At 48.2% G+C, this 17,405-nt stretch overlaps 1 protein-coding gene across 1 annotated transcript in view; it reads right to left on the reverse strand.

Annotated features, from left to right (window-relative positions):
- The window catches only part of grin1a (glutamate receptor, ionotropic, N-methyl D-aspartate 1a), a 400,833-nt gene extending 384,219 nt beyond the window's left edge, over positions 1-16,614 (reverse strand). The window contains exon 1 of the mRNA XM_041194434.1: positions 16,360-16,614. Coding sequence (XP_041050368.1) covers positions 16,360-16,614 — 255 coding nt within the window. The remainder of the gene's footprint in view (positions 1-16,359) is intronic.
- Between the last annotated feature and the right edge of the window lie 791 nt (positions 16,615-17,405).

Below are 17,405 nucleotides of genomic sequence, written 5' to 3' on the forward strand. Positions count from 1 at the left end.
GTGGATTCAATACTGCGGAGAATTAATGTCAGTTCGTGTCTCAGATTCTGGGTAGCACAGATTGGTTACAGGAAGGACGCATTTTTCCTATGTATGTACCAATGTGGAGCAAGTCTGAGAGCTGAGCTAACCGCTGTAGTATAAGGGTCTAACAAATACGGGGTTAATGTGGGACTGAGGACAGTAACGTCCACACAGTGATGCAAGAAGACAGATGACCCAGAGGTAGGGTCAGTGTGGTACTGAGTAGAGACGTGGCAAGACTGAGACATGGAGATAGATCCACGCCTGTTCTCCTCACTGCATATAGTTACAAATAGTAAATAAAGACTTGCTGTTAATATAAAGAAGACTACTAAGACTTCATTAACAGACTCATTCTATAACCAATGCCATCTGAACAGCCCCTACTCCTCACAGAACACACACTGAGACCAACTACCCCCCCTCCTCAAACAATACACACAAAGACCAACTACCCCGTCCCCTCATACAGTACACCCTGAGACTAACTACCCCCTCCCCTCACAGAACACACACTGAGACTACCGACCCTCTCCCCTCACACAATCCACGCTGAGACTAACTACCCCCTCTCCTCACACAACACACACCAAGAATAACCACTCCCCCCTCACACAATACACACTGAGACTAACTAAACCCTCCCCTCACAAAACACACACTGAGAATAAATACTGCCTCCCCTCAGACAATACACACTGAGACTAACTAGCCCCTCTCCACTCACAACACACATTGAGACTAACTACCCCTTCTCCTCACACAACATACACTGAGAATAATTACCCACTCTCCTCACAATACACACTGAGACTAACTACCCCCTCTCCTCACACAACACACACTGAGACTAACTACCCCCTCTCCTCACACAACATACACTGAGAATAATTACCCACTCTCCTCACACAATACACGCTGAGACTAACTATTCCCTCTCCTCACACAACACACACTGAGACTAATGACCCTCTCCCCTCACACAATCCACGCTGAGACTAACTACTCCCTCTCCTCACACAAAACACACTGACAGTAAACACCCCCTCTCCTCACACAACACACATTGACAAAAACTACTCCCTCTCCTCACACAACACACACTGAGAATAATTACCCACTCCCTCAGACAATACACACTGAGACTAACTAACCACTCCCCTCACACAATACACAATGAGACTAACTACACCCAGTCCTTACACACTGAGACTAACTGCGCTCCCTACTCATACATTGAGAATAATTGCCCCCACCTCCTCCTCACACAATGAGACTAATTTCCCTTATTCCTCGCACACTGAGATTAACTACCACCTCTCCTCACATACAGAGTGTATTTACCCCCTCACCTTACACACTGAGATTAACTAACCCCACTCTTCACACAACAGATGCTGAGACTAAATATCTCCACTCTTCACACAACACACACTGAGATTAACTACACTCTCCCCTCACACAACACACACTGAGATTAACTATGCCCTCCCCTCACACGATGCACACTGACACTAACTAACCCCTCCCCTCATACAACACAGACTGAGAAAATTACCTCCTCTCCTCACACAACGCACACTGAGACCAACTACCCCTCACACATTACATGAGACTAAGTACACATTCCACTCACACAATAGATACTGAGACTAACGACCACCTCCCCTCACACAATAAACGCTGAGACGAACTCCCCCCAAACCTCACACAACACACACTGAGACTAACTACGCACTCCCCTCACACCATACACACACTGAGACTATCTACCCCCACCCCTCACACAATATACACTGAGTGTAACTACCCGCACAACTCACACAACACACAGAAACTAACTACGCACTCCCCTCACACCATACACACACTGAGACTAACTACCCCCTCCCCTCACACAATACACACTGAGACTAACAAGCCCCTCTCCAAACACAACACAAATTGAGACTAACTAACCCATCTCCCCACACAACACACACTGAGACTAACTACCCCCTCCGCTCAAACAATACACAGAGACTAACTAACCCCTCCCCTCACACAACAAACACTGAGAATAACTACACCCTCTCCTCACACAATAAACACTGAGACTAACTACACCCTCCCCTCACACAATACACACTGAGACTAACTACCCACTCCCATCACACAATACACACTGAGACTAACTACCCACTCCCCACACACAACATGCACTAAGACTAACTACCCCATCCCCTCACACAATATACAATGAGACTTATACCTAGTCCTTACACACTGAGACTAACTGCGCTCCCTCCTCATACACTGAGAATAACTGCCCCACCTCCTCCTCACAAAATGAGACTAATTGCCCCCACTCCTCGCACACTGAAATTAACTACACCCTCCCCTCATGTACAGGGTGTATTTACCCCCTCTCCTTACACACTGAGACTAACTACCTGCTCCCCTCACTCAATACACTCTGAGACTAACTAGCCCCTCCCCTCACACAATACACACTGAGAATATCTACCGGTCCCCTCACTCAATACACACTGAGACTAACTACCCCCTCCCCTCACACAATACACACTGAGACTAACTACACCCTCCCCTCACACAATACACTGAGACTAACAACCATCTCTCCTCACACACGACACACTGAGACAAACTACCCCCTCCCCTCACATAGCACACACTGTGACTAACTACCCCCTTTCCTCACACAACACAGATTGCGACTAACTACCCCCTCCCCTCACACCACACACACTGAGACTAACTACACCCTCCCCTCACACAATACACACTGAGACTAACTACCCACCTCCTCACACAACACACACTGAAAATATCTACCCCCTCCCCTCACACAATACACCCTGAGACCAACAACCACCTCTCCTCACACAACACACAATGAGACAAACAACCCCCTCCCCTCACACCACACACACTGTGACTAACTATCCCCTTTCCTCACACAACACAGACTGAGACTAACAACTCCCTCCCCACACACCACACACACTGTGAATAACTATCCCCATTCCTCACACCACACACACTGAAAATAATTACACCCCCTCCTCACACAACACACACTGAGACTAAAAACCCCCTCCCCTTACATAATAAACACTGAGGCTAACTAACCCCTCCTCTCACACAAAACACACTGAGCCTAACTAACCCCTCCCCCCACACAATACACACTAACGACCACATCTCCTCACACACCACACACTGAGACAAACTATCCCCTCCCCTCACACAACACACAGCGGCTAACTACCCCATCTCCTCACATAATACACACTGCAATTAATTATCCCCTCCCCTTACATAATACACACTGAGACTAGCTACCCCCTCCCCTCACCAAATACACACTGAGACTAACAACCATCTCTCCTCCCACACAACACACACTGAGACTAACTGCCACTTCTCCTCACACAATTCTCATTGAGACTAAATAACCCCACTCCTCCCCTCATACCACCTCCCCTCACACAAAACACACTGAGGCTAACTACCATCTCCACTCACACACAACACCCTGAGGCTAACTATCCCCTCCCCTCACACAACACACACTGATACTAACTACCCCCTCCCCTCACACAACACACACTGATACTAACTATGCCCACCCCTCACGCAACACACTCTGAGAATAACTTCCCTCTCTCCTCACACAACTCACACTGTGACTAACTACGCCCTCCCCTCAGACAACATACACTGAGAATAACTAACCCCTCCCCTCACACAACACACACAGAGACTAACTACTCCCACTCCTCAAGCAACACACACTGTGACTAACTACACCCTCCCCTCATACAACACACACTGTGAATAACTACCCACTCCACTCACACTATACACACTGTGACGAACTACCCCCTCCCCTCACACAATACACACTGAGAACAACGACCCACTCCACTGAAACAATACAGTCTAAGGCTAACTACCCCCTCCGCTCACACGACACACACTGATACTAACTACCCCCACCCCTCACACAACACACACTGTGATTAACTATCCCCTCCCCTCACATAATACACACTGAGAATAACTACCCTCTCCCCTCACACAATACACACTGAGACTAACTACCCACTCCCCACACACAACATGCACTAAGACTAACTACCCCATCCCCTCACACAATATACAATGAGACTTATACCTAGTCCTTACACACTGAGACTAACTGCGCTCCCTCCTCATACACTGAGAATAACTGCCCCACCTCCTCCTCACACAATGAGACTAATTGCCCCCACCCCTCGCACACTGAAATTAACTACACCCTCCCCTCATGTACAGGGTGTATTTACCCCCTCTCCTTACACACTGAGACTAACTACCTGCTCCCCTCACTCAATACACTCTGAGACTAACTAGCCCCTCCCCTCACACAATACACACTGAGAATATCTACCGGTCCCCTCACTCAATACACACTGAGACTAACTACCCCCTCCCCTCACACAATACACACTGAGACTAACTACACCCTCCCCTCACACAATACACTGAGACTAACAACCATCTCTCCTCACACACGACACACTGAGACAAACTACCCCCTCCCCTCACATAGCACACACTGTGACTAACTACCCCCTTTCCTCACACAACACAGATTGCGACTAACTACCCCCTCCCCTCACACCACACACACTGAGACTAACTACACCCTCCCCTCACACAATACACACTGAGACTAACTACCCACCTCCTCACACAACACACACTGAAAATATCTACCCCCTCCCCTCACACAATACACCCTGAGACCAACAACCACCTCTCCTCACACAACACACAATGAGACAAACAACCCCCTCCCCTCACACCACACACACTGTGACTAACTATCCCCTTTCCTCACACAACACAGACTGAGACTAACAACTCCCTCCCCACACACCACACACACTGTGAATAACTATCCCCATTCCTCACACCACACACACTGAAAATAATTACACCCCCTCCTCACACAACACACACTGAGACTAAAAACCCCCTCCCCTTACATAATAAACACTGAGGCTAACTAACCCCTCCTCTCACACAAAACACACTGAGCCTAACTAACCCCTCCCCCCACACAATACACACTAACGACCACATCTCCTCACACACCACACACTGAGACAAACTATCCCCTCCCCTCACACAACACACAGCGGCTAACTACCCCATCTCCTCACATAATACACACTGCAATTAATTATCCCCTCCCCTTACATAATACACACTGAGACTAGCTACCCCCTCCCCTCACCAAATACACACTGAGACTAACAACCATCTCTCCTCACACACCACGCACTGAGACAAACTACCCCCTCCCCTCACACAACCCACACTGTGACTAACTACCCCCTTTCCTCACACAACACAGACTGAAACTAACTACGCCATCCCCTCACACCATACACACTGAAAATAACTACACCCACCCCTCACACAATACACCCTGAGACCAACAACCACCTCTCCTCACACAACACACAATGAGACAAACTACCCCCTCCCCTCAGACCACATACACTGAAACTAACTACCCCCTTTCCTTACACAACACAGACTGAGACTAACAACCCCCTCCCCTCACACCACGCACGCTGTGACTAACTACCCCCTTTCCTCACACAACACACACTGAAACTAACTACCCCGTCCACTCACAACACTAAATGAAAATAACTACCTCCTCCCCTCACACAACACACACTGAGACTAACTACCCCCTGCCCTCACACAACACACACTGAGATTAACTACACCCTCCCCTCACACAATACACACTGAGGGTAACTACGCACTCCCCTCAGACAACACTCACTGAGACTAATACCCCCCTCCCCTCACACAAAACAGACTGAGACTAACTACACCCTCCCCTCAGACAACACACACTGTGAATAACCACCCCTCCCCTCACACAACACACAATGAGACTAATTAAACCCCCCCGTCACACAATACACACTGAGACTAACCACACCACCCTCCATACACAACACACACTGAGACTAACTACTCCCTCCCCTCACACAATACACACTGAGACTAACTACCCCCTCTCCTCACACAACATGCACTAAGACTAACTACCCCATCCCCTCACACAATACAGAATGAGACTAAGTACACCTAGTCCTTACACACTGAGACTAACTGCACTCCTTCCTCGTACACTGAGAATAACTGCCCCACCTCCTCCTCACACAATGAGACTAATTGCCCCCGCTCCTTGCACACTGAAATTAACTACACTCTCCCCTCATGTACAGGGTGTATTTATCCCCTCTCCTTACACACCGAGGCTAACTACCCCCACTCTTAAAAAGCAGACACTGAGACTAAATATCTCCACTCTTCGCACAACACACGCTGAGATTAACTACTCCTCCACTCACACAACATTTATTGAGACTAACTAACCGCTCCACTCACACAACACACACTGAGACTAACTAACCCCTCTCCTCACACAAAGCACACTGAGATTAACTACACCGTCCACTCACACAACATTTACTGAGACTAACCACTCCACTCACACAACACACACTGAGATTAACTAACCCCTCCCCTCACACAACACACACTGTGATTAACTATCCCCTCCCCTCACATAATACACACTGAGAATAACTATCCTCTCCCCTCACACAATACACACTGAGACTAACTACCCCCTCCCCTCACACAATACACGCTGAGACTAACGACCATCTCTCCTCACGCACAACACACTGAGACAAACTACCCCCTCCCCTCACATAACACACACTGTGACTAACTACCCCCTTTCCTCACACAATACAGACTGCGACTAACTACCCCCTCCCCTCACACCACACACACTGTGACTAAGTACCCCTTTCCTCACACAACACATACTGAAACTAGCTACCACCTCTCTTCACACCACACACACTGAGACTAACTGCACCCTCCCCTCACACAATACACACGGAAATGAACTACCCCCCTCCTCACACAACACACACTGAAAATATCTGCCCGCTCCCCTCACACAATACACCCTGAGACCAACAACTACCTCTCCTCACACAACACACAATGAGACAAACAAACCCCTCCCCTCACACCACACACACTGTGACTAACTATCCCCTTTCCTCACACAACACAGACTGAGACTAACTACCCCCTCCCCACACACCACACACACTGTGAATAACTACCCCCATTCCTCACACCACACACACTGAAAATAACTACATCCCCTCCTCACACAACACACACTGAGACTAAAAACCCCCTGCTCTCACACAACACACACTGAGACTAACTACACCAACTCCTTCCACATTACACATTGAGACAATCTAACCCCTCCCATTACAAAATAAACACTGAGACTAACTAAACCCTCCTCTCACACAAAACACACTGAGCCTAAATAACCCCTCCCTTCACACAATACACACTAACGACCACTTCTCCTCACATACCACACACTGAGACAAACGACCACCTCTCCTCACACGCCACACACTTACACAAACTATCCCCTCCCCTCACACAATACACAGAGGCTAACTACCCCATCTCCTCACATAATACACACTGAGATTAACTATCCCCTCCCCTTACATAATACACACTGTGACTAACTACCCCCTCTCCTCACACAACACACAATGAGACCAACCACCCCTTCGCCTCAAAAAACACACACTGTGACAAACTACTCCTTCCCCTCACACAACTCACACTGAGACTAACTAAACCCTCTCCCCACACATTACACACTGTGACTAACACTCCGCTCTCCTCACACTACACACACTGTGACAAACTACCCCCTCTCCACACACAACACACACAGTGACTAAATACCCCTTCACCTCTCACAACAAACACTCTGACCAACTACCCCATCTCCTCTCACAACACACACTCTGACAAACTGCCCCCTGTTTTCTCACAACACACACTGTGACTAACTACCTCCTCTCCTCACACAACACACACTGAGACTAACTACCACCACACCTCACGCAACAAACACTGTGACTAACTACCCCCTCCACTCATACAACACACACTGTGAATAACCACCCACTCCACCCACACTATACACACTGTGACTAACTACCCCCTCCCCTCAGACTACATACACAGAGAATAACTACCCCCTCCCCTCACAGAACACACACTGAGACTAACTACCCCCACCCCTCAACAACACACACTGTGACTAACTACCCCCTCCCCTCATACAACACACACTGTGAATAAATACACACTCCCCACACGCAACACACTGTGACTAACTACCCCCTCCCCTCACACAACACACACTGAGAACAACGACCCACTCCACTCAAACAATACAGACTAAGGCTAACTACCCCCTCCGCTTACACAACACACACTGATACTAACTACCCCGAACCCTCACACAACACACACTGTGACTAATTACCTCCTCTCCTCACAAAACACACATTGAGACTAACTGTCCCTACTCCTCACACGATTCTCACTGAGACTAACTATCCCCTCTCCTCACTCAACACACACTGAGAATAACTAACCCCTCCACTCACACTATACACATTGAGACTACTACCCCCTCCCATCACACAACACACACTGAGATGAACTACCCCCTCCACTCAAACTATACACACTGAGACTAACTATCACGTCCCTTCACACAACATACACTAAGAATAACTACCCCCTCCCCTCACGCAACACACACAGTGAATAACTAACCCCTCCACTCAAACAATACACACTAACTACTCCTACCCCTCACACAACACACACCGTGACTAACTACCTCCTCTCCTCACACAACACACACTGAGAATAACTACACCCACACCTCACGCAACAAACACTGTGACTAACTATCCCCTCCACTCATACAACACACACTGTGAATAACCACCCACTCCACCCACACTATACACACTGTGACTAACTACCCCCTCCCCTCACACAACATACACTGAGAACAACTACCCCCTCCCCTCACACAACACACACTGAGACTAACTACCTCCTCTCCTCACACAACACACACTGAGAATAACTACACCCACACCTCACCAACATACACTGTGACTAACTACCCCCTCCCCTCATACAACACACACTGTGAATAAATACACCCTCCACTCACACGATACACACTGTGACTAACTACCCCCTCCCCTCACACAACACACACTGAGAACAACGACCCACTCCACTCAAACAATACAGACTAAGGCTAACTACCCCCTCCGCTCACACAACACACACTGATACCAACTACCCCGAACCCTCACACAACACACACTGTGACTAATTACCTCCTCTCCTCACAAAACACACACTGAGACTAACTACCCCCTCCCGTCACACAGCACACTCTGAGACAAACTAACCCGTCTAACACAACACACACTGAGACGAAGTATCCACTCTCCTCACACAACACACACTGTGACTAACTACCCCCTCCCCTCACACAGCACACTCTGAGACAAACTAACCCATCTGCTAACACAACACACACTGAGACGAAGTATCACCTCTCCTCACACAACACACAGTGACTAGCTACCCGCTCTCCTCACACAACACATAATGAGACCAACTACCCCCTCCACTCACACTATACGTACTGTGACTAATTACCCCCTCCCGTCACACAACTCATGCTGAGAACAACGACCCCCTCCACTCAAACAATACACACTGAGACTAACTACCCCTCTCCTCACACAACACACACTGTGACCAACTACCCCTTCTCCTCTCACAACACACACTCTGACCAACTACCCCCTCTCCTCACACAATATATACTGAGACTAACTACCCCCTCTCCTCACACAACACACACTGAGACTAACTACCCCCTCTCCTCGCACAATACACACTGAGACTAACTATCCCCTCTCCTCGTACAATACACGGTGAGACTAACTACCCTTTCTCCTCGCACAATACACGCTGAGACTACTACCCCTCTCCTTACACCATACACACTGAAACGACTACCCCTCTCCTCACACAACAAACGCTGTGAATACTACCCGCTCCCCTCACGCAACACATGCTGAGATTAACTAGTCCCTCCCCTCACACAAGACACACTGAGACTAACTACCCTCTCTCCACACACAGTACACACAGAGACTAATTACCCACTCCCCTCACACCACACACACTCAGAATGACTACCCCCTCTCCTCACACAGCACACACTCAGAATAACAGCCCCTCTACTCACACAATACACACTGAGACTATCTATCCCCTTGCCTCATACAAGTCAAACTGAAACTAACTACTCCCTCTCCTCATACAATTTTCACTGAGACGAACTACCCACTCCCCTCCCACAACAAACACTGGGAATAACAACCGCCTCTCTTCACACAATACACACGGAGACTAACTACCGCCTCCCCTCATGCAACACAACACACACTGAGACTACTACCCCCCTCACACAACACACACTGAGAATAACTACCCCCACCCCTCACACAACACCGACTGAAATTAACTAACCCCTCCCCTCACACAACACACACTGTGACTAACTACCTCCTCTCCTCACACAATACACACTGATACTAACTACCCCCTCCCCTCACACAACACAACACACACTGAGACTACTACCCCTACCCTCACACAACACACGCTGAGAATAACTACCCGCTCCCCCCACACAACACACACTGTGACTAACTACCCGCTCCTCCCACACAACACACACTGAGACTAACTACCACTTCTCCTCACACAATTCTCATTGAGACTAAATAACCCCACTCCTCCCCTCATACCACCTCCCCTCACACAAAACACACTGAGGCTAACTACCATCTCCACTCACACACAACACACTGAGGCTAACTACCCCCTCCCCTCACACAACACACACTGATACTAACTACCCCCTCCCCTCACACAACACACACTGATACTAACTATGCCCACCCCTCACGCAACACACTCTGAGAATAACTTCCCTCTCTCCTCACACAACTCACACTGTGACTAACTACGCCCTCCCCTCAGACAACATACACTGAGAATAACTAACCCCTCCCCTCACACAACACACACAGAGACTAACTACTCCCACTCCTCAAGCAACACACACTGTGACTAACTACACCCTCCCCTCATACAACACACACTGTGAATAACTACCCACTCCACTCACACTATACACACTGTGACGAACTACCCCCTCCCCTCACACAATACACACTGAGAACAACGACCCACTCCACTGAAACAATACAGTCTAAGGCTAACTACCCCCTCCGCTCACACGACACACACTGATACTAACTACCCCCACCCCTCACACAACACACACTGAGACTAATTACCCCCTCCACTCACACAATATACACTGAGACTAACTACCTCCTTTCCACACACAACACACACACAGAATAACTACCCTCTCTCCTCACACAATACACACTCAGAATAACCACCACCTCACCTCACACAGCATACACTCAGAATAACAGCTCCTCTACTCACATAATACACACTGAGGCTAACTACCCCATCCCCTCACGCAACTCAAACTGGTACTAACTACTCACTCTCCTCATACAATTTTCACTGAGACGAACTACCCTCACCCTCTCACATCAAACACTGGGAATAAGAACCCCCCCTCCTCGCACAATACACACTGAGACTAACTACCCCCTCCCCTCACACAACACACACTGAGACTAACTAGCCCTTCTCCTCACACAGTTCTCACTGGGACTAACTACCCCCTCTCCTCACACAGCAAACACTGAGAATAACTACCCCCTGCACTCACACTATACACACTGAGATTACTACCACCTCCCTTCACACAACACACTGTGAAAAACTACCCCTTCCACTCAAACTATACACACTGAGACTAACTACGCCTCCCCTCACACAACACACACTGATACTAACTACCCCCATCCCTCACACAGCACACAATCTGACTAACTACCTCGTCTCCTCACACAACACAAACTGAGACTAACTAAGATCTCCCTTCACTCAACACACACTTAGACTAACTACCCCCTCCTCTAACACAACACACAATGAGAATAATTTCCCCCTCCCCTCACAAAACTCACACTGAGACTAACTACCACCTCCCCTCATACAACAGGCACTGAGACAAACTAACCCGTCTCCTAACACAATACACACTGAGCCTAACTACCCCCTCCCCTCACACAACACACTTTGCGACCAACTACTCCCTCGCCTCACACAACACACACTGTGAATAACTACCCCCTCCACTCGCACTATACACACTGCGACTAACTACCCCCTCCCCTCACACAACACACACTGAGAACAACGACCCCCTCCACTCAAACTATACACACTGAGACTAACTACCCCCTCCGCTCACACAACGCACACTGGTTCTAACTACCCCCACCCCTCACACAACACACACTGTGACTTACTACCTCCTCTCCTCACAGAACACACACTGAGACTAACTACCCCCTCCTCTCACGCAACACACTCTGAGAATAACTTCCCCGTCTCCTAACAAAACACACACTGAGACTAACTACCCCTTCTCCTCACAGAACTCACACTGAGACCAACTACCCCTTGCCTCGCACAACACACACTGAGACTAACTAACCCCTCTCCTCACACAACACACACTGAGACTAACTACCCCTCCCCTCACACAGCACACACTGAGACCAACTACCCCCTCCCCTCACACTACACACACTGTGACCAACTACCCCCTCTCCTCACACAATACACATTAAGATGACTACCCCCTCTCCTAACACAATATACACTGTGACAAACTACCCCTTCTCCTCTCACAACACACACTTTGACCAACCACCCCCTCTTTTCTCACAACACACTCTGTGACCAACTACCCGCTCTCCTCGCACAACACACACTGAGATTTACTACCCCCTCTCTCCACACAATACACATTGAGACTACTACCCCCTCTCACACAATATACACTGAAACCAACTACCCCTCTCCTCACAGAACACACAGAGACTAACTACCCCCTCTCCTTACACAATTCTCACTGAGACTAATTTGCTTTCTCCTCGTATAATACACACTGAGGCTAACTACCCCCACCCCTCACACAACACTGACTGAAACTAACTACCCCCGCCCCTCACACAACACCTACTGTGACTAACTACCTCCTCTCCTCACACAATACACACTGATACTAGCTACCCCCTCCCCTCATACAATCCACACTGTGACCAACTACCCCCTGCCCTGCCCCTGTGCTGCATTACTGTTTTATATAAACAAACATGAAGATCTCACAAATGACATCAAGCCTCCTTCCCACTCTCTGCTGCCCAGGGAGCTCAGTAAGAAAAGCACAAATTAAACTATACATATTAGCAAAGAAACAAAGAGGAACCCTTGGCATTTCAATTGAAGCACAGTGATTTTTGCGTCGACAATCATGCACTCGTTCCGCACAAAATTCATCCCACGAGCAGCGGTGAGGTGTTTCAATATTTCTCTACACTACAACAAAGACTGCACCTCAAATGTACTCCATTGGCTGTGAAGCACTTTGGGGCATCCTGAGGCGCTATAGGAATGCAGGTTGTAACTCTCTTTCTCTTATCCGGGTCAGCAGTGGGAAACACTCACGTTTCTGTGTCAGAGAATTGAGGGTTCAGGCCCCATTCCGCACAAGATGAGGCATTAAACCCACTCAGGTGAAAGCAGAAGATTCCATGAAGGAAGAGAAGGAGAATTCTCCCTGGTGTCCTGGCTAATATTTATCCCTCAACCTCCTCTTCCCCCTCCAGGTACCATGCCCTAAGAGGTTGGTGGCAACCACAGATTTCCATTGGATTGGCCCATGATTATACTTGGCATAGTAGTGCAGTGGTTTATCCTTGCCTTCTACAACCCCTCAAACACCATCATTAAACACAGATTGCCTGGTAATTAAAACATTGCCTTTTTGTGGGATCTTGCTCTGCATAAATTTGGCTGCTGCATTTCCTACATTACCACAGGAACTATTCTTCAATAGTACTATTACTGGCTGTAGAACACTCTGGAACATCCAGAGGTGGTGGAATTCCTCTCTCTCTTCATCCCGGTCATGCTCGAAGAGGGAGGAATTTTGGAAGATAGGGAGAACTCCCCTGCCATCGCTTTGTGCTGCGAGGCCATTGTACCATCCAGCAGTGCTGGGGTTTGGTGATTAACGAAGGGCTTAGCAATGAGTGTTTGACTGCATGCAGCATTAGTGCTCCATGCAACAGAGCGTTAGTGAACTCAGAGCCGCATCCAAGTCAGTACCTGCTCTAGGCCACACTAAGCAACGAGGTGCCAGGCAGTCCCTGCAGAGAGTTACTCCATAGGGGAAGGGTTAATCAGAGTGGACAGTCCTGCCTGACAGCTCTCCGACACCTACTTACAAGTGATACAATTATGAAAAATAGGCAAAATGTGTCCTAATTATCCAAAGAATATCAATATAAAGAGAAACGAGATGCACTTTTAGATGTCAGCTGTTTGAGTGCCTGCTGTAGGTTGAAGGTATAAACCATGAAAAGGGACAATGTTTTGTGCACTGCGAGGTGGACACATGTGTTAATGCCTCTGTGCTAAATGGCAGGTATTCTGATTTTTTGGGGTTTTACCCACACACATTACATTCTCACCACTCTGCAATCTGAACACTAACCTCCGCTGCAACCTCATTCCTAAACCTCCATGGCCATTGCCTCTGTGCTTGCTGACCTACATTGACAACAGCTCACACCTGTCCATGGCCAGCTTCTCTTTACCTCTCTCCTCCAGCCCCCACAACCCTTTAGCGGCCAGAATTAGATGGGTGTAGGTATCTCAGAGTTTCCATGAGGGAGTGGCTGAGGTAAGGTGGAAGTGGGCAGTGTATTGTATCCTCTCTCTATACACCCATCGCCGGTGGCTGCATCATTAGCCGCCAAGACACAAACCTGAACCTCTCCACCTCTCTATCTCTCTCCTCCTCCAAGGTGATTCTTAAAAGCGACCTGTTTGACACAGTTTTTGGTTTCCTGTCCTGATGTCTCCTTTAATAGTTCAGCTATTCAGTTCAGTTTAATAATTTGCCTGATGTTGCCCTGGGACCTTTCAGTATGTTAAATGCCCTTTATGATTGAAAGTTGTTTTTGTTGCATTTCAAATCCTACATCCCCCAGCAACCCCCCACTCCCACCCCCACCCCGCCCATCCCATGCCTCAACAAGATCACTTATTTTTAACTTCACAGCATTACCCACCTCTCAGCCATTCCGTCACTTATACATTTATCCACCCAAGTTTTTGTGACCCAGCCCCGACTGGATTTTTCCAGTATCCTCCTGGGTGGCTGCCCATTCTCGACTTTCCCCTCAAATTCTGACTTATTCAAAGCTCAGCTTCTCATTCCCTGTCTCGCACTAATGCCCCCTCCTTCATCACCCCTAACCTCGGTGACCACTTTTAGCTCTTGTACCCCCAATGTTTTACGCTTAACTTTTTTTGTACTCATTTTCAAACCATTCCACACTAACTCTGCACCTTCCTCCACTTTTTTTATCTCTCCCTGTCCCCAACAACTTCCCCCAGACAGGGTCTCCTCGAGATCTGCTCTTTCTTGCATTGCCCCTTCCCCTGACCCACAAATAGTTCATGGGCAGCACGAGTAAACATTGCTGATTAGCACTCAATGCTAGTAAATGCTGCTGGTGGATAGCCAGTATTAGTAAATATTGCTGATTAGTATTCAATGCTAGTAACTGTTGGCAGTTAGTCAGTACCAGTAATTGTTATTGGTGAGTGCTCAGTGTTATTAAATGGTGACAGTTAATAGTCAGCATGAGTAAATGCTGCCGGTTAGTAATCAATGTTAGTCAATACTGCTGGTTAATAGCTAGTACTAGTGAATGTTACAAGTTAATATTCAGTGTTAGTAAATGCTGCTGATTACTAGTTGGCACAAGTAAATGCTGCCAGTAAGTACTCTATATTAATAAATACTGCTGGTTAATAGCTGGTACTAGTAAATGTTGCTTATTTTTAGTACTCAATGTTAGTAAATACTGCCAGTTAGTCATTAGTACTAGTAAATGTTGCTGACTTTTGGTACTCAATGTTAGTAAATACTGCCATTTAGTCATTAGTACTAGTAAATGGTGCTGGTTTTAGTATCGTGCTGCTGCTTAATTTTCAGTACTAGTTAATGCCCTGGTTAGTGCTGAGTGTTAGTTAGTTAATAGTATGAGGGAACATTGCCAGGTTTACCTGGCTGCTGATGAGATCCTCACACACTGCCAGGGCCATTTGGATAGCGTTGGGTTTGTGAGTGACGGCCGTGGCATTGAGTTGGATTTTGAAGGTGCCGTGTTTACGGTTCGCCTTTGCCACCGCCTCCCTGAAGATATTCTCCGTCTTCTTAGTGCTCAGGACCGCTCCGATATTCACCACTTTGGGCGCAGTCTGGGATTGCACCGGGAACAGGACCATGAAGGTGAGGAGGAGCGGGATGCGATGCTGCATCTTGTGGTTTTGTACCGGGGGCTACTGCCTCTTGCTAACTCCCGGAGCCAGTCTCCTCTCCGTGCCCACTCTCAGATAGCGAGGAATAGCAGCTCCTGCTCACTCCCCCAGCCTGGGACACAGACCACCCAACACAAACTGGCTGGCAACAAGAGATTCAGCTGTTTGGTGCTGAGCTGCTGCAGCTCTCCTGCCTGTCCTCTTGCTGCTCACTGTCTGACGGATGTATGCTCTCCTCATCCCTGCTCCCAGAGATGCTGCAATGCTGTACCCAGCTTCTGCATCATTGGTGCTGATGTTGCAAAAGTCTCTCTTATCATTGGTCCTAAATTTGTAACTCCTGATTCAGCCCCTCTATGATTGGTTCTAGCATCCCCAATCTCACCCTTTCAGAGCTGGTTGCTATGCTTAATCCATCCCACTGAGGAACCCACAGTGGGAACGTAAATACTCTGACCCTGATTACCATGTTGGACAGGATGATCCTTTGCAATCTCCCTCTCTCCCTCTCTCTCTCTACAGCTCTCCTTCTCTCCCTACCCCCTTTCTCTCTCTCCCTTTCTCCCTACCCCTCTCTCTCTCCCTCTGTCTCTCTCTCCCCTTCTCTCCCTCTTCCTTCCTTTCAACCTTGTCACTCCCTACCACTTGCCATTTTCTCCCTCCTGCTCCCTCCCTCTCCCTCTCTGCTGAACCCTTCTCTCCCTCTCTCTGTCCCTCTCTCCTCCTCTTTCCATACCCTTCTCTCTCTCTCTCTACCCCTTTTCTACCCCCACTCTCTGTGCCCATCTCTG

The sequence above is a fragment of the Carcharodon carcharias genome, chromosome 8 (assembly GCF_017639515.1).
Source record: "Carcharodon carcharias isolate sCarCar2 chromosome 8, sCarCar2.pri, whole genome shotgun sequence".
Taxonomy (NCBI): Eukaryota; Metazoa; Chordata; class Chondrichthyes; order Lamniformes; family Lamnidae; genus Carcharodon; species Carcharodon carcharias.